The sequence below is a fragment of the Temnothorax nylanderi genome, unplaced genomic scaffold, assembly GCF_030848795.1.
Source record: "Temnothorax nylanderi isolate EJ_2023f unplaced genomic scaffold, tnyl_v1.0 TNYL_tig0059_pilon, whole genome shotgun sequence".
Lineage (NCBI taxonomy): Eukaryota > Metazoa > Arthropoda > Insecta > Hymenoptera > Formicidae > Temnothorax > Temnothorax nylanderi.
In genome coordinates this window covers 563,663-589,516 of record NW_027249121.1, presented here as the reverse complement: position 1 = coordinate 589,516, position 25,854 = coordinate 563,663, and the positions used below count along the sequence as shown (strand labels likewise).

The 25,854-nt window shown below is 29.5% G+C and overlaps 3 protein-coding genes across 5 annotated transcripts in view; 2 read left to right on the top strand and 1 right to left on the bottom strand.

Annotated features, from left to right (window-relative positions):
- Positions 1-1,918: 1,918 nt before the first annotated feature.
- LOC139773247 (uncharacterized) lies at positions 1,919-3,071 on the top strand. Its single transcript, XM_071707559.1, has 2 exons — positions 1,919-2,116; positions 2,193-3,071. Exons 1-2 carry the CDS (start codon positions 2,040-2,042, stop codon positions 3,007-3,009), a joined length of 894 nt encoding a protein of 297 aa, XP_071563660.1. The 5' UTR covers positions 1,919-2,039; the 3' UTR covers positions 3,010-3,071.
- Borcs5 (BLOC-1 related complex subunit 5) lies at positions 3,040-5,013 on the bottom strand. Of its 2 annotated transcripts, none has more exons than XM_071707564.1 (3): positions 4,577-5,013; positions 4,141-4,499; positions 3,040-3,817 (listed from the first exon to the last, which is right to left on the bottom strand). In XM_071707564.1, the coding sequence occupies exons 2-3, from the start codon at positions 4,452-4,454 to the stop codon at positions 3,313-3,315; spliced, it is 819 nt and encodes a 272-aa protein (XP_071563665.1). In that variant the 5' UTR covers positions 4,455-4,499; positions 4,577-5,013; the 3' UTR covers positions 3,040-3,312. The 2 variants fall into 2 exon arrangements, with proteins under 2 accessions (XP_071563665.1, XP_071563666.1); XM_071707565.1 differs by having other exon boundaries at positions 4,925-4,943.
- Positions 5,014-9,991: 4,978 nt separating this feature from the next.
- The window catches only part of LOC139773242 (uncharacterized), a 60,932-nt gene continuing 45,069 nt past the window's right edge, over positions 9,992-25,854 (top strand). The window contains exons 1-2 of one of the 2 annotated variants that reach the window (XM_071707541.1): positions 9,992-10,363; positions 24,441-24,545. The gene's annotated coding sequence lies outside the window, so the exon portion shown is untranslated. The remainder of the gene's footprint in view (positions 10,364-24,440; positions 24,546-25,854) is intronic. The other variant, XM_071707542.1, reaches the window with a different exon arrangement.

Genomic DNA, 25,854 nt, shown 5'->3' with positions numbered 1-25,854 from the left:
CTAAAAAATTAGTAGTATAATTATAAAATAAAAACGACTTGTATGTATTAATCCTCCATTGTCCCTGTATAAGGCGAATGCTCATATCATAGCAAAGTTCAATTTGAAATTAGTTTTCTTTATTATGATTCTGTGCTTATACGAAAACATTAACGTTTGCTGAACGAGGGCAATAAAGAGTGTTAAACAAAATAAATTATTAAATGAATTAATTCCTAAAGTTCAATAAATTATATATAAATATTTCGGTTAGCTGAATTAATTTTTATTCCACTCACTTGTTTTATATCTCATTTATTTTACCATTTAATTACAAAAAATTATTAACCCCAACATTTACTCGCAACACAAGGTGAAGTACACCCCAGCCTAGGAAATCTACTAAATTCACAGAATAAAAATTTTTTTATTAATCGAATGCTGGACAAATTATTTCACAATTAAAGAAGAACTTTTGTACTTATCTTTATATAGAAGATATATAGCAGTTTATCAACTTTTATTTAATTATAAAAAACAATTAAAATTGATATATAATGTTGGGGTGTAAAATATACTTTAAGCAAGTAATTACGTTAAAAAAAATCACGCGAATAATATAGAGTAAACTTATACAATGGCTAACAATGGTTGAAACGTAGTAAACGTAATAATTATAATATGACCAATTGGATCCAGTAAAAATCTTTTTTGTTAATTATTTACTAGCGAAGCAAAGTTTCTTCTAATTTGGTAAACTTATAATTTAACTTCAACAAAAGTAATATAATATCAATATATTGTGAACATATATATATATACATAATTATATACAATATGTAGCTCGAGAATGTTATATTTACATAAACTGAAAATAATATTCATCGCCTAGAATCTTATTTACAATATATACAAGGTACTCTGCAGCAATCATAATTCTTTTGTCTTGTGGATTTTTAGACTAATGGTTACAAATACCACAGATGTATTTTCTTTCGAATTACCTCTTCTCACACTATTCATATTGATGCGTTATTTTATTGATTCGCTCTATTTTATCAGCTTCCGACACCTCAGTTCCATCGCTAGAAACGCTCTCATATTAGGATCTTGCACCTTCTCAAAGATGGTTTTTTGCAGATCTACGTCGGATCTCTCTATCACGTTACTCAATTCCTCTGCATATTTAATCCATACGCAATTCGTGCACCCTGACATGCAGCAATTGGTCGGCTCCGCCAAATCGCCAATTGAAGTTTCCTTTGCGTGATCGACCCGATCCTCGTCATCTTTTCGTATCGACAAATTCCGCCGATAACAATACAGTCTTTTAGTAACAAATAGTCTCGATCGAAGCGTGGAATTCATTTGTTTTAATTCTGGGCAAGATGCATGCTATGTAAAATTGTTTTTAGAATGATTAGATTAACGGAAAGAGTTATACATAATGAGATAACTGCTTGGTTTTTGCTTATGAATAACGTTGGAATAAATTCAAGGAAGTCTTATCTAACCTCTTGTTGGAACAATAACATTTAGGACGTTCGAACCATAGATGTAATATGCTAGATAGATGGAATCCCGTTTCATGGAGAATAGGGGCTCGATTCTTGAATTCATTTGCAAGAGAAACGCATGATTGGCTATCGCAATGGTTCTTAGCCAATCAACTTGTAGATTTTTCATAAGAACGGAATTTGCGTACACGTTTATCTTCCCAGACAGCACGCATGTCCAAAATCGGGACACAAGACGTCTTTTATGTCCTGATTTTGGACACAGTGCTATCTGGATTGTGAATGAATTGAGCTAAGTAGCAATAAAATGTGATTGGCTCTTACCTTTGAGTCCAACCAATCATATTTAGCGGTCGTGCTACTGAATGCACCCAAAATTCTTTAGAAATTTTAGTAAGACATGTTTATAAGGTTCCTAGAGAAAATAGATTATTTTCGTCCCTAGAAAATAAACGTTTGTAAACAAGCTGTTTACGCGGCCACGTGCGAGCGCGAGGCGAAAGACGCGGATTGACGGAACGAGAGAACGAACAAAACGCGAATATGGGCCGCAAGATACCGGGGAAGAAGCATCGGGGTGTCAAGGATCCCGAGAAGCAGCGCGCTAAGCGCATGGCGGAGTGAGTTACTAGTAAAGTTGGAACTTGAGCGATGAAGTTTAGATGATTTGTATACTGAGCTGGCAGCGGATTTTAGGTTAGAATTGTGCACGAATACGGCGCCGAAAAACGTGGACGAGCAGGCGATCCCGAAGAGCCTGGAGCGCGTGATTAAATTGAAGGAAGCTGCGAAGACCAGCGGCAACATCTCGAAGAGGAAACGGAAGAAAAAGAATGCGCTTATCTGTGTGGGGCTACAGCATCATAAACCAAATCCAAAAGGAAAGCCAGAGAAAGTTACACCAGTATTTCAACAGCGACCAGGCGAGTCCGGTAGGCAATTCATGCGCAGGGTGTCCAAAGAAACGCATGATTTTATCAAGGAAATAGCATTTGAGAAGAAGTATGGTGTCCAGATTGACCGGGATTCGAATACTGGCGAAATTCAAGGTTTAACAAAATGCAAACGTGAAAAGGATAATGTAGAAGCGTTACAAGCGAAGCATAAGAATATTAATAGGAAAAAGAAGGTAGCTGAGCCTTCAGCTACCTTAACAAAAAGCGATAAGCGGAAACTGAAGCTGCGTATGAAGAAAGAAAAGGAACTGGAAAATCGTGATGAGTTTGAGAGGTTCCAAGACAAGGTTATTTTTGGCGAAGTTGCCCACGAACCTCCCAGATTAAAAATCAAGTCAAAAAAAATGGATGAGAATAGAAAGCCGAAGAATTTATTGTTGAGTTCGTTATTGGAAAGTCCTAAAGAGGTTTCTTCTGCTTCTAAAGTGATTAATCGTTCTGGAAAGAGGAAACATTTACCTGAAACAGAAAGAAGAAGACTAGAGAAGAGACAGAGTGAAGCTATTGCAGCCTACAGACAATTGAAGTCTCAGCGTTTGGCTAATAGAAGCGACTAGGGTATGTTTATAATATACAAAAGCAATAAATTGTGTTTCAATAAAGCATATATTTGATTGTTTCTTTTTTAAATTTATTTTCCTGATTTTGTTGCGTTACGATTATGTTGAATGTGAGTCGAATATGGAGGATAAAACTCTTATAACGAAATTGATTGAAGTTTCTTGAAGTTAGATAATGTCCCGAAGCTTTTTGTATCTCTTAATCATAATTTCTTTGCGAAAGAACACGAACATTTTATCGAATCCAAGTTTCTTGCTAAAAATAAGAGCGATGAAATTCCTTCTATAATTCGGATGTATTTAGCCTGTGGTCCAAACGAAGGGCTCGAGCCTCTCTTCTACTGGCAACAGATTGTTAAGCGTTTCGAGGCTCTCGAGGGTTTGATTGAGGAGCGAATGGCATCTAGTGAGCTGACGGCTGAGATCGTGCACTTTGTTCATCTGCTCCGCGAACCTAGCGAATCTCTTCTGTCGATCCACAGCGAGATTCAGCACTTTGCCAAATTCCACTTCCATATTGGTACACAAAGTGGCTTGCTCGGCTGCTATTATCTGCGCATTCGTATTGAGATGATGTTGATAACGCGCGCACAGATTGAACAGACCGACAGGATCAAGCCTCTCCAGGACCTCCGGATCGCGTACACCCGGTGGTAGGTTCAACGTGCCACGCATGATCGGCAGGAACATCGGGATACTCTGTAGTTTCACTATGTCAGGATCCTTGTCTGCTGTAGGGTCTGCTTGAGCTGGCTTCACCACTACGATATTGTGTGCCCTGTTGTCCGTATTCATTTTCCTGTGACTTTTAACAGATGGAAAGAGATCAAATCAATGAAATCCTACGTAACATAAAGTTGTTATAAAATATGATTTTTGAAGGTGTTGATTTTTTTATTAAAACATTCTGATAGAGTAAATATTATCTAATAACGAAATATTACGTGACACATAATGCACTCTTTCTTTACATATATTTATAAGTATAAAAAATAAGAATATTATGAGAACGCCTTGTTACTTGGCATACTTAAAGAATATTACTATCTTCTTAATATGTAATTTTTCATCGGAAATATTTGAAGAGTTGTTGAAAATTGATGTTTTATAAAACCCGATGATACCTACTTGTGATTTGTTGTGCCTGGGCTGTTTTTCCGCCTCGAAATTTCCCCAGTTCCAATACTCTTCCCTCTGTAGAGTTGTGATTGTTTGTTCGTCATCTTTGGTGAATCTCCGATAGGTCGATTCACTGTATAAGAAATATACGGAAGGTCGGAATCAGAACAAATGCTGGCGCCAGGACTGATACACCTTGGTGGAGTATCCTCTGGCACTCTCTCACGATTTGGAACGCTTTTGCCACGTCTGAGTTGACTCGTCCTTGTTTTTCCACTGTTGGCACCTTGGTTACTATTCTGAGAGCTTTGCTCGGACCCCATTCTCAGATCTTTTAAAGCTTACGGAACTTCAGGAAACAGAAGTGTCTGTAAAAACTATGCACTTCAACCAAATTACAGTATATTCGATATATTTTACGATATTTAACGTTTTTTTTTATCACCTTTGTGGATCACAAGTTTTGCAAATTTTATGTGTTTGCGAAATATCAGAACATTTAAGTGTTTAATTACAGTACATTTAATGTGTTTAATAAATTTAATAGCATATGATATATTCTCAAGCTATTTTTTGCAGATTTTACGAAAGTATCGATATTTGTTGGTATACGTCTTCTCGTAACACGTCATTGTTGTGAGAATGAATTGAAGTTAATCACTAAGAAGCTACATGAATACACTGTATAAAAATTTCTATTTTATGCTTGATTTATGCTTATTTGTTGCTATTTAATATATTCACTCATTTCATGTGTGTTTTATATATGGATGTATTTATGCATTTGAGTTACTCTTATTTCGTGTTCCATAACATTGATCTGTCCACGGAAACGTCACTTCAAACGTCAATCAACGTCACTTTTCTATTGACCATTAACTATAAAATTATAATAGTGAGGAATTCGATAGTCAGATTAGATGCACGATAATTCTGCCATCTTGTATCGAGTTAGTAGATCTGTTCGTGTTGCCACTTTTTGCACTTAGAATTTAGAATCTTCGCTTTCTCTTTCTCCAACTCCCAATTTAATGTATATTTGTCTTATTTTAAGTGCAGGAATTTTTAGGAATTTTAAGCAACACGGACAAATCTAGTATATACTACACCCGTAGACAACGATTCGTTCCATACTACCTGACTAGTGAAACAAATCCGAAAGATGTCTACCCTGTTCCATCTTCCATCTAGTAGAATTATATACGTACGCGTCACGTATATATACACATACGATATAATTTGGGTCAAATCATTGTCCTTAAAAAATTTTTTTACAAAATATTATTAATGTGGTTTGTACTTAAACATAGACATAGGTTTTTATACTTAAATCTATGTCTAGGTTTAAATACAAACCACTTATCCTTTGAAAATTTTGAAGTCTTTATTTTCTACTCCGTCGATAAATTACCAGTCATTTTATAAAAAAATTTGTATGACCTCATCAGTATCGCTAGTATATAAACATCAACAGTAAAAATAAATAATAGAAGAATTTGTATTGTTTTATAAATTACAGTTGTCAACAAGTCTATAATTTTTGCTAAAAAGGAAATTAGTTGCAATGTAGCCTGAAAAAATGTATTACATATTAAAACTGAATCTTGAAAAATTATAGAAAAATTAACTATAAATGTTATTTTAATATATTTATATCTATTAACATCTTTTGCATATTCTTAGCTTTTCTATATTTTAGCTTTTATCTATTTTATAATTTTTTTGTTTTCTATTAATTTAATTTTCTGTTTATTTTATTTTTTAGATTCAACGCTTGCCAGAATTCATACTGATACATATTTTATCTCAGTATATAATTTCTTTTACGAATCTAAGAGAGTCAAGGCTGTGTATATGTGGAGTGGAAGATACGAGAACGTATCTTCCAGGAAATTTACGGCGATGCGTGGTATTATTCGCAACGTAAATTATTGTTATCATTGTAAAGTAAAGTATTATTATCATGGAAATTAGATCGCAAAAAGCATGAAAGTCAGTGCAGCTGATAAAATCGTATCTATTCTTGTAAATATATAGGTTGACATTTATGTTCCTTTTAACGTACATCACACGTCACTTTACAATTCTAACAATATTTTTCACATATATTTATTATTTATACAGTTTACGTAGTGCATCAGTTTCTCATATTTCTGTATCTATTTTTTACTTGTCAGAGAAATCTTTCAAATTTTTAGAAATTTTATTGCAAATGACATTAAATCAATAAAGAATTATTGGGCATGCGCGTATTTTTTAAAGATAAAACAGATTATAAGATGATTTTAAATTTGACTGACATTTTTTTAACGAGAAACTTTGCCTGTAATTGGTGGTTAAAAAAATAGTTGCTTTTATTATTGGGTGTATTCCATTAACTACGTATGTATACGTAATATAGATTGTATAAAAATTTATTCTCTCTCTCGCTAATTATACATAACATAAAATATAATTAAAATAGAATCTGATTAATGTAATTGAGTGAAATATATATATATATATATATATATAATTAAATTTTAACTAATACAGCTGAGAATTGTTAAAACACATATAGAATGGAGAAGAATGTTAAGAGAAGAGAAGGAGTCGTTATGTTATATTATAAGTATAATAATATGTAATGCGAATATATTAAATATACATTAATAATACACATATAAAGTACATGATTTTATTTTTATGTTTATAATAATAAATATATGAATAAAAACATTTGTAGAGAACTTTCTGTTTTCTACGTAATAATATATAAAAATATAAAGAGATCGAGTGTATCTTGAAACGAGGTAAAAATCACAAAAGTGAAACAGATTTACCAGATTTTGACAAATAAAATCGTGGATACTCTAGTGAATTTCCTCACTTTTGTAATTTTTATCTCGTTTCAAAATACACAATCGACTCCCAAATGTGTGTATGCAAAATGTTTTTTCGAAAATCATAATTTAACATTAATTTATAAATACAGACGACATTTCCGAATACATACTCTCGTAAGTTAATTTTATAACGATTCGTATCGGAAACTATCTATCTATCTATTACGATAAAAGACGATTTGAAGAATCTGATAAAATGTGATAAGACAATAGCGAGAAGTCACGAGAGAGTTGATCTGCCAAGCAAATAATCAAACGACCGAATTTTCGCCGCAAGGTTTCTATGTTTGCACATACCTTTCCGCATACAAAACGTGCGATCAAGAGATTTTCTATTTTCGCGGAACATTTAAAGTGTGAGAAACCCCGAAAATATATAAAATCTTATGAATTAAAGAAAACAAGGTTCATATAAGCATGCATTTATGTTAATATAAATAATTGTAAGAAATATTTTTTGTCAAGAATGTCTTATTGATTGAAGGTTCAAAAAGTAGAGACATGCGTGCGTGTTGCGTGTATATGGGTCCTAGATAACACAATGTTCAAAATCAGGACATAAGGCGTTTTAATGACGTCTTTAAGACGTCTTATAATATGACGTTCTAAAAAACGTTTTAATGACGTTTTTAAGACGTCTTATATCTCGATTTTGGACATTATGTTATCTGGGGTATATATGTGTACACTTCTTCAAATCTTAAAATTGATAACACATTATTGAAAAACGTATATTTCTTATAATTATCTATATTTATTGCAATTGTTTGCAATTTTTATTTTATTAGATAAAATACATACGTTATCTAAATAAAGTTTTTTATTTATTTCTCATTTACATCTTTCATTTATTATACTTTCATTGCTGATAAATATTTTATTATTGATTCATGATGCTTTCAGGAATATACGAAAAAAAAGAAAATTTGCGAAAAATAAACTTACGTAAATGGCACAATAAAAAAAATGAAATAAAATATTCAGACGTGTTTGCACATTTGTTCACGAATTATATTTTCGCGTTGAATCGCGAAACCCGTTACACTTGTAAAAATACATGTTTCAGAAAGTTTATTTATATCGAAATGTTGTTTTAGCGAACATTTTACACGCCTTGCGGCAACGATTCGTTAATTAACAAAGCCGTCATGGAATGACGCAAAATATTATGCAAATTTTCACCAGTTCGCTAATATGTATGAAACATTTTCTGCACATTTTTAATCACGTTTTTATTATCATTATACTTACATACAAATTAAATATTTATTTTATGTAAAATAAAAATTATTATTTTAATCATTTTTATCAATTTTAATTAATTTTAATTATTAAGTATTTTATTATATATTTACTCATTATTTATTATATTTAATTTATAATATATGATAATTTTGATTTATTAAAATTATTATATATATGTGTGGTTTTATACATATATATAATTATATTTTACTGTACTCTCTCCTCTCTCTCTCTCTCTCTCTCTCTCTCTCTCTCTCTCTCTCTCTCTCTCTCTCTCTCTCTCTCTCTCTCTCGTAATTATATGTATAAAATGGCATATAGAAATCATGCATTACACACACGCATACAAGCGTTTCAAAATGAATTTCAAGTGGATTTTTGCATTTTATACACTCAAATAAAAAATAAAGCTGTAAATTCCCTTATTTATTTCATATACATAATATGTCTCGTATTCTCTATGCACAATCACATGTCTCGAGTGTCGCGCGGCGCCTTTACGCCTTTCCATTTTTTTTTTATGACAACAGAGACGACCGCCTCCTGTTAAAGTTTTGCGCGCCACGATACGAGCAATTCGAATTTAATGCCACTTTTATGCTCGCTTGCTCGCTCGATTTTTATCTCGAGATTGTGCCTTCGAGGGATGTGACCCTGCGAGCCCTTTCACTCTACTTTTAAGTCACTTTCTGATGATCTATGCCGCTCTATGTTGAGAATGTCTTAACTCCCACAGTTGTCTATTTAAACAATAATAATGTTATTTGATATTCTCGGATAACTAAAAGTTAATAACCAAAAATATATATGGAAGACATACACACAATATGTGTGCGCGTATATGTGATGTGTGTGCATGTACGATTGTCTGTATTATACATATTTATATTATATTTGTGTATATATTTATATTTATATTTATAAATATGTATAATTTTTAAATATTGTTTTATATTAAATTTTTAATATTTTATATGCGACAATCCATTGTACATTATATAAAAGTTGATAAAATGTGAAATGTCTAACAACGTGATATGCATTTGGCGCGAGGTCTGCAGCGATTTAGTAATTTGTCATTGTCGAATGTGTGTTCAAAACGGCAAAGTAATTGGAAATTGGACTCGCCGAGAAATGTGCTGCGTAATACCTTTTTTATGAGCTACAAATGTTCCTTCAGTTGCAATAAATTCGTAGAAAGGTGAAGTAAATTCATGAAATGTAATTGGAAAAATTGGTTTCTAAATTCCCTTTATTCCTTCTACATTCAATAAGTATATTTAAAGAAATAAAACCCCATTCTCTATTATATATGTATGTATATATTTATACTACAGTACTTAATTACGCCTGATTATAGATCAACTATACAAGATTGCGATCGATCAGTGATAGAGAATTATTAATTTATTACATCAAACAACAAAAATACCATATTCTACGTTATAAATTGCATATATTGCATTATAAGTATATAAATTATTTATATTACGAACGTATAAATATTTAAATATATAAATTATATTTAATTAATAAAAACTGAATATAAAGAAACGGGAAATTTTATTAGAGTACCCCTTTAATCGAGCGTAGCATGTGATTACGAATTCACTTTATATTTCACACATGTACATCAGCGGCGTGCGCTGGCGCGTGGAATGGAGAGTGGCATGGAGGGTTCAAAGAGGGGATAACGCGCGCGGACGATCACGATGACGGAGTGCGCGTCGCGCGACAGTGTACAGCGAGCTGCTGATACGCGAGTTTCGTTTTGCGCCGTGTGCTCCGTCTCGAAAATTGCGCGACCACGTGGTTTTGCACTCCTACGGGATACTCGCCTCGCACCATTGCCACCGTTATATGCATTGCAAGATTGCGTGACGTAAATCGGAAATCGTGCATCTTGTTTCATTGCAATTCAAATTGACGATTGTCGTCGATATTTACAAAGCTTATTCCTCGATTCTCCACGGTATCGCAACACTGCCAAAAAGAAAAAAAAATTGGAGCCCGTGTAGATATTCGCGAGTGCGAATTTGTGAAATAGTATTTTTTCTGAGGCTTCTACATTGACAAAGTTCAGCTGCGACGTTACGGAAAAGGTGTGTAACAGCTCCGATATATAAAGGTTTTATTTCTATCTTATTAAATAAACAAGCTTTTAATATGCGTACAATTTAATTAAAAGCGTACATATGTAATTAAAAGATTAAAATGTTAACAAAACGGCTAATATACCGTAAAAACTCGCAAAAGAATTTTACAACGGTAAAATAGGGAATGTATTGCTTCACATCTCTTCTTTGTTATACGCCAATGAAAATTATTATAATTATGTTATTTTATCAACAAGCTCGAAAGGAGTATTACATTATTTTAATAAATACTTTTTAATACGTTTATTTAATACATTTTTATTTTAACAAACATAAACAAAAACCTTTTGGAAGATAATGAAAATTGTTCGACAGATAATGATGTACATAATTATGAAATACATATTTCGCGAATTATTTGGAAATAATTATAATGTTATATTTAGAAACAATTTGTTCAAAAATTTAACAAATTTGATTAAATAAAAAAATTGTTTTTAGAAATAAATTAAATTAATTTTTAACAAAATTTAACATATTGATCAAAATTAATTAACTAAGTTTTTACTCAAAATTATCGGTTTTATCTTGAAATTAAATTGAAAATTAAATATAAAATGCTCCATGATAAACTGATCGACTGAATTTGTTTTTTCGAACTCTGTTACAAATACAAAAGCAGTTATTGCATTCGAAGAAGCGTTTATTTCTCTGGTTATAAAGTTAATAAAAATAAACATTTGAAATACGAGTTCTGTTAAACTTATTATTGAAATATGTTGCGTCGTTGATTCGCAAAGAAAATGATACACTAACTACCACTAAATAATTCATAGGAAATATGCGCCTTACGCAAAGTAACATATGTTTATTTATATTTTAATTATGCAATGAAAATCTTTTTTAAAGTACTCTTCTCTTTCTCTCCTCTCTCTCTCTCTCTCTCTCTCTCTCTCTCTCTCTCTCTCTCTCTCTCTCTCTCTCTCTCTCTCTCTCTCTCTCTTTTTCTGCAAAAATAATCAGATCTCTTTCTCTCTTCTTGGCACTCTTCTCTTTGAACGCATATATATTTTAGACGCTATCTTCATCTAAGAGTTTGAAATAAATAAAGAGGTTTATTTCTTAAATCTTATATAAATAAATATATATAAAGTTTTTTTTACCTGAATAAAAATATGATATATTTTTTAATTAAATATAATAATTATAATGTATTGTTTTATGCAATTAAAGATCAAGAATATGAAATTATAAACTATAATAAAATTAATTTATTAGATTAAATAAAATGCAATCAAAAATTAACATTAATATATATTAATAAAGTTAAAGTTTAATTATTATATTATTAATATTAATATTAAATTTAATAATTTAATTATTATTTATATAAAACATATAAAATTGAATGGCTAATAATATACAAAGCTTTTATATATTGCGATTATACAATTGTAATTGTGAACTGTTATAACGACATTACAAGTAAACGGAATAAATTGAACGCTGCCTAAATTGAAATAGAAAATTCGCATTATATTGTGAAATTGCAAACTGTGTTTGTTTCGACAATTGCGGTCTGCCGCGATAAACCGCGTAATAACGTCAATTTGCTGGACGACGAACAACGATAAAAAAAACTTGTTCTGAAGTTTGCTCGTGGAAAATAATAGCGTAGGAAGCGGTTAATTGCAAAATACTAGCATATGTCAAAATATATGACGTAATTTAAAAAAAAATGCTCCAAAAAGGCATTGCAAAATTTCTGACATTAAATCTAGTCGTGATACGAAAATATTTGTTATCTTGAAATACATACAGAATATTAAAGAATCACGATACTAGAATTTAAAAAAGAGAGAAATGTTGAAAAAATTATGCTTAGCTTTTAGATTTTATATATTGTAATATTATAATATATATTCTAATGTATAATACTATCATATTACAAATATAGAGTTACTTTTATATTAATTAACGAACTGACATATTTAAAGCCATAGAGACTGCTCTATTGTTTAGGTTGGTGTCATTAATTAAATGACAGCTCCAGATATTGATCGTATTTAAAATTGAGCCATATTTTTTACTAAAATTGTTAAAGTGTCATCTTTATTGTCTATATATACTTCGGTCATATTACGCCAGGCAGAATATCTAATAATATGTTGGCCGTTTATTGTGTGTTGTTTTTGTGATTGCATAATTTTAGAATTAATAATTGAGGCCAAACCGCACCTCTCGTGGAAAGAGGAAAGTGATGTATGAAAATTCGTATCGCGCGTTGAAATTACAAGCAAATACTTAAGTACTTAATTAACCCTCGATTGCTGGTGATGAGTTTGTATCAGCTGTTTAATATATTTTAATAGCATAAGATTTGATTTCAATAATGACATATTTTATTTTATATCAAATTTTCACATATTTATAAACCTCTTAATATGGAATTATTATATACTTATATACATATATTTATCAAGCATGTTACAGTAAACAATCTAAAGTATTTTATTATTTTTTTAATTAGTCATGAGAAGTTATAGAGTTTTCTATTTTTATTAAAAAAAGAAATTAAATTTTTACTGAGTGGTGTTATTAAAAAAAGTTATTATTATTCTTTTGTATATTGAAATAAAATCTTGTTTGCTTTGTAGAAGCAATTTAAATAAAATTTATATAAAAATATCATGTTTTTCTAATTATTTATTAATTTAGGGTGAAATTTGAATAAGGTTAGGAAAGAAATATTTCGAGTTTTCACGGCTATGATGATACTTGATGAGCGTAGGACGTATAGCAGGCGTCTTTGAAAATAGATCCGGCATCGAGAATAGTTCCAGCTGGCCGAAATTCTGATTCTCGGATGTATCTTTTTTTAACCGACTATATACGACAACACGCATTTATAATTTGTAATATGCAGTTAAATATCTAAATTAATAACTTAATATTATCTAATTTATTGTAAAATTCTAATTGCAAAATATACAATTATAATATAAAATTATTTATACAAAGAATTATTTTAAATTTATTAATATACAACATTAAGTCCTCAGAAGTTATTCAAATATGAAATAAAATATATTAACTCTCTAAATTTTAAATTATTTTTTCTACGGAATTTAATATATATGTATATATAAAATTTATTTGATATTTGTGTCATTTTTTATAAAGATTTATTCTTTTGCTGATTATATCATTAATAATAGTTTATATCTATATATATAGGTATATATATATGTATATATATATATATATATATATATTACGCATGTGCGATAAAAATAAATGTACCAATGATTTTGAATATGGTATATTCATTGAAGCATCAGGAAAACACGAAAAAAAACAGGCAATTTTATTTTTTTAGTGTAGATAAAGGAAAACAGAAAGAGAGAGAGCATTTATTCCCCTCAGGCTGTAATAAATACTCGGGTGTTCATGGAATGCACACCTGTACATACAAAAAACGCAATCACTCATCACTGTATTTTTCTAAATTGCTGTCGTTCCATATTTATACCTACAGTTTATTTTTTTTTTTAATAAGATTCTGTTTTCAATTTTAGTATTTTTATAATATTAGTATCATTATATATTACGTTATATATAAATTGTTATATTACTTTTATTACAATATGTTTAATTATATTAATTATACAAAAGAGACTGAAAGAAAACTGTTATCTGTATAATAAGTATTTCTGATACATTTTGTCTTCGACTTTAATACACACCTGTACACACAGAAGAAGGTAATCATATATGTATTTTTTCAATTACTTTTGTTTCATTTGCTTGCACATTTGGAGTTTGTTTTCTAATTAGGATTATATTTTTGACTTTAATATTTGAATAATTTCGGTATTCTTGACTAAACATTCATTATTTGAACAGACAATTACGCAACACGCTAATTACTCGCATTATGTAGCAAGCGAAGCGACTCAAGGTCACTGTGTTTGTCATGTGCCGTGGGTTCTCATTTATGTTTTTTTTCGTCACGTCAATTAATCTCTATAAAACGTAGGGTTATTGCGGTTTAAAGAAAAATTATTTTTATTTTTCCGAATGTAAAGTTTTAAATTATCTTTAATTGACATTTAATTAACTTTAATTAGTGTTAAGTAATTTTTTGATGGACATTTACAATAGTCAATATCATTGTTTAATTTAATCTCTAAGCGGGTAGAGAGAGTCACAAGCAATATAAGAACTAATAAAATTTATGTATATGTACATATAAATAACATAAAATTTAGTAAATTAAACTTCGCAAGGATCTCAGGCTCGATACGATGGAGAAAGTTGTTGCGAGAAGTTATGAGTGTTATAGGGTAGTGTGATTCGCATGATTGGCATTATGCGATGCACGTATCGTTGTCACAGCTCGCCGTGCAATATGTCTCAGTTTGCGACGCGGATAAGACCGCATCTCCTTGATTAGGCTTTATCTCGTCCACCCACAGCACAGCGGCGCGGATATTAAGATGAACAAGCGTAACACGCGCGCACACACTGCGAGATCCATTATAGTGATTGCACACGTCTATATACCTTAAGCTCGTTCTAAAGAAAGATATACCCAGCACAATCGGTAACTTTTTCGAGATACTTTTTTCTACAAATTGATCGTTTACTGCTTGAGATGAAAGTAAAGATATATAAAATTGATTATCATCATAACGCGTTATCACTTTAAATATGTCATATTAAAGTTTGGGCATGTTAAGAAAATGAGTTGTCCAGCGTCCCACAAAATCTGTAGATCCATCTAGCTCCGATCATTTCTTTGTTCGTAGTTTACTTAGTTCGAAGTTTTCCTTCATCTTGCCGGGCGAGCGCAATTTCCCGCGCGAGCAGATGACGCGGATGAAGCGCGATCGTCAAGATACAACTCACGGAAACTCCTCGAAGAAACACTTAGATGAAACACTGACGCAACTCTTTATTGTATCTCGTATTGCTATTGTTTCAAAGATTTCATCTCCGCTGTACAGTATAAAATTTTTTATACTGTATATATAATATATATACAATATATAATAATTAATATATTAATTTTATAATTATATATATTATACGTATAAATGTACGCGCGTAATTCTGAATTCTTTACAAAGAAAAGAGATAAGAGACTTTTTATATAAGATTCTATAAAAGTTTCTATATAAAATTTTCTGATTTTGTCTTTTATTATTTCACAAAATATTCATTTTTTTAAGATTTTATATGTGGAATAAGAGGAAGAAAATCGATTTATACAGAAAAATTCGAACATAAAAAACGGACATAAGGTTAAAACATTTTTGACTCTGAAAACTTTGACATTTAAAGAAACAAAGTTTTCTAACTTATGTTAATTAAACGTGTTTTACTTAATTTGATATTATCTATTCTTCAAGTCCTGAAACAAATTTTTGTAATGTTATAAAGCTTATGAATAAAAAACAGTATATGTATAGTTGCACCGAAACATGAATATTTTATGAGATATTTCATATTTTATGTCAGACTAAAGTATAAAATATCTCGCAAACAATTCAAATTTTGACCATTTATATGTGATTATGCATTCATGCTTTTATATCGAAGAATATGAATAATAACACAATTTTTAAGTATAGTAGCATTTTTTCGAAAATTTGACGGAATTACGTCGCCGATTTATTTTATACACATTGTGAATTGACTTTGGCAAAGACAAAAGACTTAGAAACGAAATGGAACAATATGTGTAAAGGAAAAGCGAGCAAACAATTGATGGCACGTGCGGAAAATCGCCTTATGACGCTCCACGTCGTCGACGCCACGGCATTACACGGCGATTTCCATTGGGTGTAAAACTGTAAAATTCGTGTTCTTCGTTCTTCTTCTATCTTCTTCCGCAACACAGATGCAATTTTCCGGTTTTTCTCGTTTCACATCTCTTGTCTTGCGAGACGTGAATTAAAAATTTGCATTGTAAGAAATAACGTAACTTAATTATAATTTCTTGCGCAATAATACCTCCTCTTTTCTACGTACGCAAGGATGATTCTAACTAAGACAAAAATACATTTTTTCTAAGTATAGATAGAACAAGACGATTGAAAAATTTTTTTTTGTATTTGTCGTTTGTATTTTGTATTTTTAACAATTTTTATTTTTACTATGGGTGGATATTTTTTCACTGATGCATTTATAGATCACACAAGAGTGCGGTCGATTATTTACATATTATTATTGAAATAACATATTTTTATATAAATAAATGATTAGTTAATAGATAAAAGATTTTTGATATTAAAATTAATGAGTAACAAGAAAAAGTAGGTTTTGAGAGTCAAACGGAGACTCACAGTCAGTCAACGGTTGACAACCGGACGAACCAGCTGTTATTTGGAACCAGGTCTGCTCTTTCATTGTCTCGCGATTATATAAATCATCGCCGCTTAAAAATCATCTCACATTGTGAGTTTCCGTTGTCTTTCTTAAGACTTTAGTTTGTCAATCTTATGTTCTCTGGACTTAGTTTAGTGAGTGGATTTCACTTCTCTTCGCCGATTAGTCTCAATTTTCATTTTCTCAATTTTCTAGTCTGAATATTTTGTAGACTAGAATATTGGCGGAATTTTTCTGGTATTTTTCTCTTGAAAATTATACTATCTTTGAATATTCAATTTTTTAACTCACCTTATGCTCGTCGAAGAGCTTGAGATTATCTAATTTATCTATCTATTATTTATTTATTTACTTATTTATCACTGCATCGCTGGCTCAAAATAGAGCCGAAACGTACAATTTATAATTTGTGTTAAATTGTTAATTAAGTATTACGTAGCGTCAACTCACGCACAATTAACCGCATGTTTGACTTTCAAAGCCCACTTTCCTTGTTACTCAATGATTTTTATATAGTTTGATGGAATATTAAATATACTTTTATATTATGCTGGAAACTGTGTTTCAAACTAACAAGAATATAGGAGTAATTATTCATATATTATATTATATGCTGAAAATTTAATGAAAAGTATAAGAGCTAGACACTGCCATGTAATAATTAATAACGATGGACTTTATAAGTAACAACGAGTATATTGAATAATCTGTTAAATCAAAAAAATTTTAATTTTAAGACAATGATGTGAATGAATATTACGGAAACACGTTTATACGTATAATTAGCATATCCGTTTATTGGAAACGTTTTTCCGAATACACGTGTTTTAAGTCTAGGGCCTGATAAACGTTTAAACGTTTAAACGTTTACACGTATATTTATAGCATATCCGTTTACTAAAAACGTTTTTCCGAATATTTTCACGTTTTTCTATAAACGTTTATTATCCCTTTCTTAAGTGTTTTATTTTTGAATGTACTTTATTAATAAAATATTTATTACAAATATAGTCAGAGTTGGGAAGTAATGTATTATTTGTAATATCGTTACCGTTACTTTCTTTCCGGTGACGTCGTCACATTTTTACAGTAACGGAAACGAATTCGTTACTTTCATCGTTACTTTAGTCATTTTTATTCAATAAATCAGAAGTAATTAGATTTGTTCGCACTGCTTGCACTTCTTGGACTTGGAACAAAACGAATACGCATTCGGATGCTGGTATAAAAGCAAGAATGAATCACAATTAGTGATTGTTTTTAGATTATTGTTATTACATATTGTTGTTAATATGACGCACTGTTAAACAAAGCACGGTATAAAAAAGTATTCTTTTGTTCAGATTTGGATGCAATTTTGACTTAAAATGAAATAAAGCATATAAATAATAGTTAATTTTGTAAAACACTCTCTTCTACTCATAAATGAATGTACTTACTAAATATACGAGTAAATGAGTTTTTGTTTAAATAATAGCGAGTCCTAATTTTGACGCGGGGGAGGGGAGGAGCAAATAGGGGCAGACAAAAGCACGAGGGAACGACACAGTTCGACAAGTTTTTGTCACGCGTGCTCGCATCATCGACGACATCCGCGAATGAGAGCGAGCGCATGCACGCACGTTCGTACGTACGCATGCACGCACGCACGAAATAACAATGTATATATTTCTCAGTGATGATTACTAAACGTTTACTAAGCGTTTACTAAGCGTTTATTAAATGTTTACTAAACGTTTACTAAACGTTTACTAAACGTTTAAACGTAAACGTTTTTCTGGAAGAAAATGTAAACGGATAAACGTTTCACGTATAAACGTTTATTCGAAAAACGGAATAAAATCAGAGCCCTAATATAAACTATTATATCAAAATATTTGTTATTAACATACGTATATTTACACATACATTAATTTTATTTTTTTTAAATTTGCCTGAATATTTTAACAAAGTTTTATCACTTCATTTTATCGGATCCTCTTTGAAGCTGTTTGTCGTTCAATTATCATCTTCCTGCAATTCGTAAACATCGTTAACATAAATTTACTTTACAATTCACAAAGACGTTTTGAAGGCCCTTTGAAGCTACAAACAATAGATAAATTATTCATAAACAATTGAAATGACAATATGCATTTATTTGACTCGATTATCGTCATCTTCATCGATTCAATCATCCTTTGCGTTGCAATTTGTTTATCAAATGTTCTCAGAGGTGTCGAGAGGTCAACATAGCGCCAATTAGTAGATTGGGTTTCGTCGAGTGGAAATCAGAATCTTTCTTATTCTTTTGTTTTAGAGAAGAATATTGGGCGGGAAGCTTTAAAGCCTGTTTAAAAAGTATTTGTTATATTTATTCTAAGAAAATTAATTCATTTTTAATACGCTTTAATTTTAAAAAACTAATTTTTAACATGTTACATGCATATTAAAAAAGATGTAGATTATTTTTTTTTTTATTTTTCTTTTTTGTAAACGGTATGTTCAATGAAAGGAAGTTATAATTGCTGGAAAAATTACAAAAATTATAAATTTATTAAGAGAACCTGCAAGCTCCAGCAACTTTAGCAACTTTAAATTGAATTAATTATCTTGACTATATGAGATAAACCAGCTAAAATTGAAACCGGGATGATATGCACATACATGAGTATTTTTATAAACAAGTGTCAGGCATTATAAACTAAAATCTTAAAAAAGTCTATAAATGATCAACGAAATAACGATAAACAATGGCAATTATAGTAATAATTTATCAATTTTTGTTTTAATTTTTATAATATCTACAATACAATAAAAATTCTTTCCAGATATTTGAACGTCTTTAAAAAGTTTATATATATAAGATATCTTATTTAAATATTGTATTGATATACATTGTATTATATCATATTATTACTTTTATAAGCATCATCTTAAGGAAGAATTTCATAAAATTATTGTTCGTTTTTCTTTCCTTTATGCAACAGAGTTCCGATAAAAATCTTTCCAACGCTATTTTTTAAATGCTTGCACTGCAGCATACTAACAATCTTTCATTCCTTAGTCGTGTTATCATCACTTTATTTTGTTTCCCGGTTTCTAGCAACATATCTCTCGCTTTTCAGCGTTGTGTTATCATTGCTTTATCGCTTTTCCTATGATATATCCAAGGGCACCAGTTGTTCTTTCGGATAACCAAGAAAAAACACACTAGCGACTTAAGAGATTGAGATATCGAAATAGTCATAAATTTCAATGGAAAAATTTTATCTTTGTGCAAAGTTTCATAGTTTAATGTATTTCGAATTTATATTAAAAAAAATATATATATAGAATTGTCTTCTAAAATATTCCGGTCATCAATATAAGAAAGTTACAAATATAACATTAATAATTACATATAATAATTTTTAACGTTTTAATCTATTTTATTAATATATTATTTATTATTAATATATTTTAATCTTAAAACTATACTTTTCTCAAATAGATTCATTTTCTTCTTTTTATTGTCACCACAAATAAGCTTTTCTAGATGAACTGCAGATAGCCCTTGAAAGAAAGAAGAATAAAATCATGCAAATACTCGAATTAGCGACTCGAATTTCAAATTCATCCATCTTCCATGATTCTAATCCTTCTAGTCGATCCCTTAGAAAGTTGATGAAAGTCAATCCAGTTGAAAGCTCTGTATTTTCATTCCGCCGAGAAATTGATTCGTTTTGACTCTTGTTGATTTCTAAGATTTTTTTTCTGTTTACTCACTTGTATGAAAAAAAGAATGTAATGCATATTTGACACATACGCACACACAGAGGAAACATATCAGAAATTTATTGTATACAGAGTATCCTATTTTAAATAGCCGAATATCTCGAAAACTAAGCATCCCGACAAGCAATAACTATAGGAAATCATATATTATTTTTAAAAATTCCTATAATTTGATTTTAAAAAATAACAATAACCTTTATGTCAGACCTTAAAAATTCGATTTTTTTCTTTAAAAATTAATTTTACTATTATTTGTTCCCTTCCAGACCATACAACTTTTGTCTGAAACATTTTTGTCTGCCATCAGGCTCAGCTTTTGAGATATTCGCTTGAACTGTTTAAAATAAGACATCCTGTATATATTCTAAATTACTAACATTATAAATTATACCTAATGATACTTATTATATCAAATTGCATTTTTTTTAATGAGTAAACAGAAAGAAAAAAAATATCCTAGAAGTCAACAAGAGTTTTAAAAAATGTGTTTAAAAAAAATGAGATATATTAAAATACAATTGAAATACAAAAGATAAAAAGTTATAGTTTTGATAAATAAATGAAAATGTTTAGAATAGCGATAAATCGATAAATGTTTGTTTTCTTGCAAGATGCATTGGAGGGAACAAAACATCGTTTGATTCGACATTAATGTTTGTTTTATTAATATTTGCATGATAATTGGCGGACTAGCATCAACGTTACTCTTGCACCAAATAAACGTAGCTCGTCGTTTGTTTATCAAACGCAGCAAATATAAACGTATCGAACGCTCGTTTTATAATTACGCGAATTCGTGCAAAATCCACAATATTTCGTGTAAAACAATGCACGGCGATTTCGTAACAACTGCTAAGTACATTAAATAACGCGTTATTTTTTTTGCTAGTTGTGAGATTATCTTAAGATATTCTAGTAATACCGTAAATTTTCTTAATGATTTGCTATGTAAGATCGCGTATTCAAAAAAAATTATTTTAATTGAAAAATTTATGTAGAACTTAAAATTTACAAAATTTGTTTATATAATATGTAATATGATTAAAATCTCTATTTTTAAACTAAGAAATTTCTTGTGAGTAATATAAATAGAATAAAGACAATGTTAAAAAAGATAATGCAAAAGATATTGTAAAATGCATTATTTTAGAAATATCAAAGCATTTGAAATGTCAACTTGAACAAAACTTTGAAAGTGTAACGGATCCCATTAAAATTTAACGAGATAGATGATTCGATCTAATAAAAGTAACATCATGCTGTGATAATAAAAGTTAATAGACAAAAAGATCGACCATCGAATCTCTTCGACGAGTGAATGAGAGCGTAACGCGAGAAATGCATTCAGGTTTCCATAAATTTTTTGTTGTGTGAAACAGTCAATTTACATTGAGACAGAGAAGGACGTATCATTGGAAAATTGAATGAAAATTCTGTTGTTTTAAAAAGACGTAAATTTTAATTTAATAACGTATAACATTGTGTAATATATACGTTGGTATATATAGTATATTCATTAAATATTATGTATTAAATATATGAGATATATTATTTTTTTATATTATTACTATGTATGAAATATATAGATGAGAGAGAGAGAGAGAGAGAAAAATGTGTTTTTTTCTTATTAAAAAAAAAATTAATGCACAACGGAGTAAATATGTATGTATATTAGCATGGGAAAGTTGATACAAATGCGAAAACTGAAATTTGCTCGAGCTTCTTATGCAAATAACGAGACGTTTCTTTTATAATACATTTACCGCATTCATCTCGGTTAATTGCATCGGCGTGTTTAATTGCGTACCTCCCTGTTAAATGCACCGACCGTAAAACGCGCGATTAAATCCGCGCCGATTTCTATCGCTGTGTCACGTCTTATAAATGAGATGATTCTACGGGATGTAACAGTAAAATATGTACACACGGCATGATATACGTTTTGCATTATTTTATAATTATTGATTTGATTGATTATAGCAGCTCGGTAATGATATGTACCTTGGAACTATATATTATATTTTTGTACACGTGGACCACACACTGTACCGTAAAAAGTACATAAAATTATATAAAGCATAAAAATCGCGTGATTTATTACGGAAATGTACACATCTCTATTTCATACATATATTATATATCAGTTTTACATTTAATATTTTATACGTGATTTTTATACTTAATTTTTACACTTTATGTAATTTTAATTTTTTTGTAATATAGATTTTTCAGATCCATTCAAATATTTTTAATCATAACTGGTAAAAATTTATATTTTTCAACAAATTTTTTTCAGAAGAATGAATATGATAGAATACGATTGTAAAATCAAATTTCAAGTCTGTTTGTTAAATTGTGAAATATAAACGTTTAGAGAAGAAAAAGAAATTTTTAAGAATGCAACTTGAAATTTTTGTTAGGTTCCACAGACCATATATGTAATCTAAATAAGGTTAAGTGAATTATATAAATTATATTATTTTTTTCCTGTATATGTATATGTATAATTTAATAAATAAATTCTGAATATTACATTGAATATTAAAGCTGTTGATGGAGCCAAGCAAAAATTTTTAGATATGAATAAATAAATTAATTTATATTTTATAAATAATGAATTGAATTACAAAAGAAATAACATTCAAAAATATATTTACCAAAAACGTAAAATTAAAAATTAACTAAAAAGCTTTACCTTCTCTCAAAAGAGAAACGATCTTTCTGACAAAGGTTGTTTTGTTACTAATTTTTTTGTCAGATATTCAATAGTAGTTTCCAGTGTTGATCAACCGTATAATTGCGAGCATTTGTAGCCCCTTTGCTAATGCGAAGCGATTATGCATGTTCGGTATTATGCAACTGCTGTTGAAATGAAATACTGAGAATGGATCAAACTTAAGACACGTAGGGTAGCTTGTTGTTGGAATTTGCTGTACAAAGGAATTTGCTAAGTCTGAAATATTTAACAGTTTATAACAATAATATGAAAGAAATCGATATTTTAGACTTATAAAAACTCTCTTTGTTTATAATAAAGTTCTAAATTTTTTAACTTTAAAACTTAATTGAAAAGATCTTTTAAAAATAGCTTTTTTAGACAATTAAAAATTTCAAAATTATTTTAAATATAAATTGAGATATGTATAAATTTTAATTATAATAATTAATATAATATAAAATAATTAAACAAAATAAATAATAATAAATAATAAAAAACAAAGTAAAAGAAAAACATATATAAATAAGATAAAATAAAATAAAAATTTGTATTTTTTTTAGTAATTTATTTACAATTTAATTTGACCAAAATTTTTTACATTTTTTTCAAGACATGCAAACTAAGCAATTACCGTAAAATAGTGTGAAATATCTTTTATCGCATTTTGTCGAGTTCTCTTATCAGTGCCAACCTAACCAACGACGACATGTTGATGGATATTGTCGCAACATGGCGGTCAAAATTAAACACTCTTGCATGATGGATGCACAGTCCACCTAGTGATTCAGATCGACGATGATTAATCGATACCATTACCGTTTGCACCCACAAAAATTATCTCTATGAATATTATCTTCATATTATCATTATGTGCATCATGTTACGTTTGTTTGAAATAATTAACTTGAGACATTCTCGCTCTTGTTATCCTGCTCGCTTTGTTTGTCATGCGACTGTTTTATTCCGCAAGGCCATTGATAATGCTATCAGTATTTATGGTAATGACACAGTAATGAATTTTTCTTTGCATTGATAAGATATACTTTAGCTAGGTACAGATATAAATAAATTGATGTAAAAACTGTAAGGAGATATTTGTGCTTAAAATAGTTTTTTTTACCCATTTATATGCTTATGGTTTGTGCTAAATGAAATGAATGACAGTTTACTGGGTGTTGTTGCGTATTTATTCACAAGCGTGGTCTTGTTTTGCAGATGATTAGTACACGTGCAATTAATCGGTGTGAATTAACTCCGAATTAACATGTAACGACGACGCGGCTGAACCAGTCATGGAAAACAGATCGTCGAGAGAAGTCGGTGAGTTGTTTACTAAACTTTGTTTTGTATTTATATTATTTGCTTATTTATTATAATTCACTGTGATTCACGACTAATGGCGTTAATAAAAGATATCACGACTAATGGCGTTAATAAAAGATATCCTCTAATGTATGTACTATTGATTTAACATATCATATTTTTATAACTTATATACTTTTTTAAGTTTTACTTAACAGAAATATTCTTTTCTACTCCATTTTTGTTCTTTAAAAGTATCGAGGCAGAATACGAATTTGTCACATGAAATATTCAACACGCCTGTACAATTTTTTTTTCGACACCTGTCTAACAATAAGTAACGTTCACATCTATATTGCTTCTATTCAGTTATTGCTCCACGATTCCAATAATGATCGCTTTCAACGTTGATTTAATTGAGTTTGATTTAATTGATCCTTTGAAAGAAAGGGAGGAAAAATCAATTAAATTAATGTTGATATTAATCGACATTGACAAAAGCTATAAAATGAAACACGTTTTTATTTTACAAATTAATTCGATCCTGAAAAATGTTTTCTATACATTAAAACGACGTTATTCAAATTATAGAAATACATCAGAATTTATTTTGTTGTGAATTACAAATTGTTTAAAATAGATTCTAATTATTGATATTAATAGAAGTCAGAACTTCTTTTGCAATAAAAAAATATTTTCAATGTATTGTTCAATGACGGAAGAATTCGGTTTTAACTATTTTTTAATACTCTATATATATGTATATTATATCACTTATATAATATATTCTTTAATAATTATATTATATTATTTAACAATTTTTTGCTCTATTGCAACTTTATCATTTGGCATCGCAAATTTAGTTGATATTCTATATTTTTTTCGTCGTATTTCCGCTCTCCACAGATTGTAAAACTGGCGCTTTCGCTTTTATTTAAAAGATCATTTCATGTCGAGATTGTCAAGATCATATCTTGATTTTGAAAAAAGACAAATATGAAATCCGCGGTCTTTTCTTCTTCGAAGAAAGGGGATATAACATGCATCTCGTCAGTAGTGACATGTTGTTGAGAAGCTCTTCTAAGAAAGTCCTTAAGACGAGAGCCTTTTTCTCGCGTCTTTGTAATTAAATAGAAAATGTGTTGTATGAAAGTCTTTTGAGATTTAAAAACTTACTTTTTTATATGTTATAGAATGAAATTAATAATAATCAGACATATTTTCTATGACAATAAAATAATAAATGGAAATAAATTAGTTATGTAGTAATAGAACTAATCATGTAATGGTAAATTAAAGAAATTATACATATTTTTTATACATATAA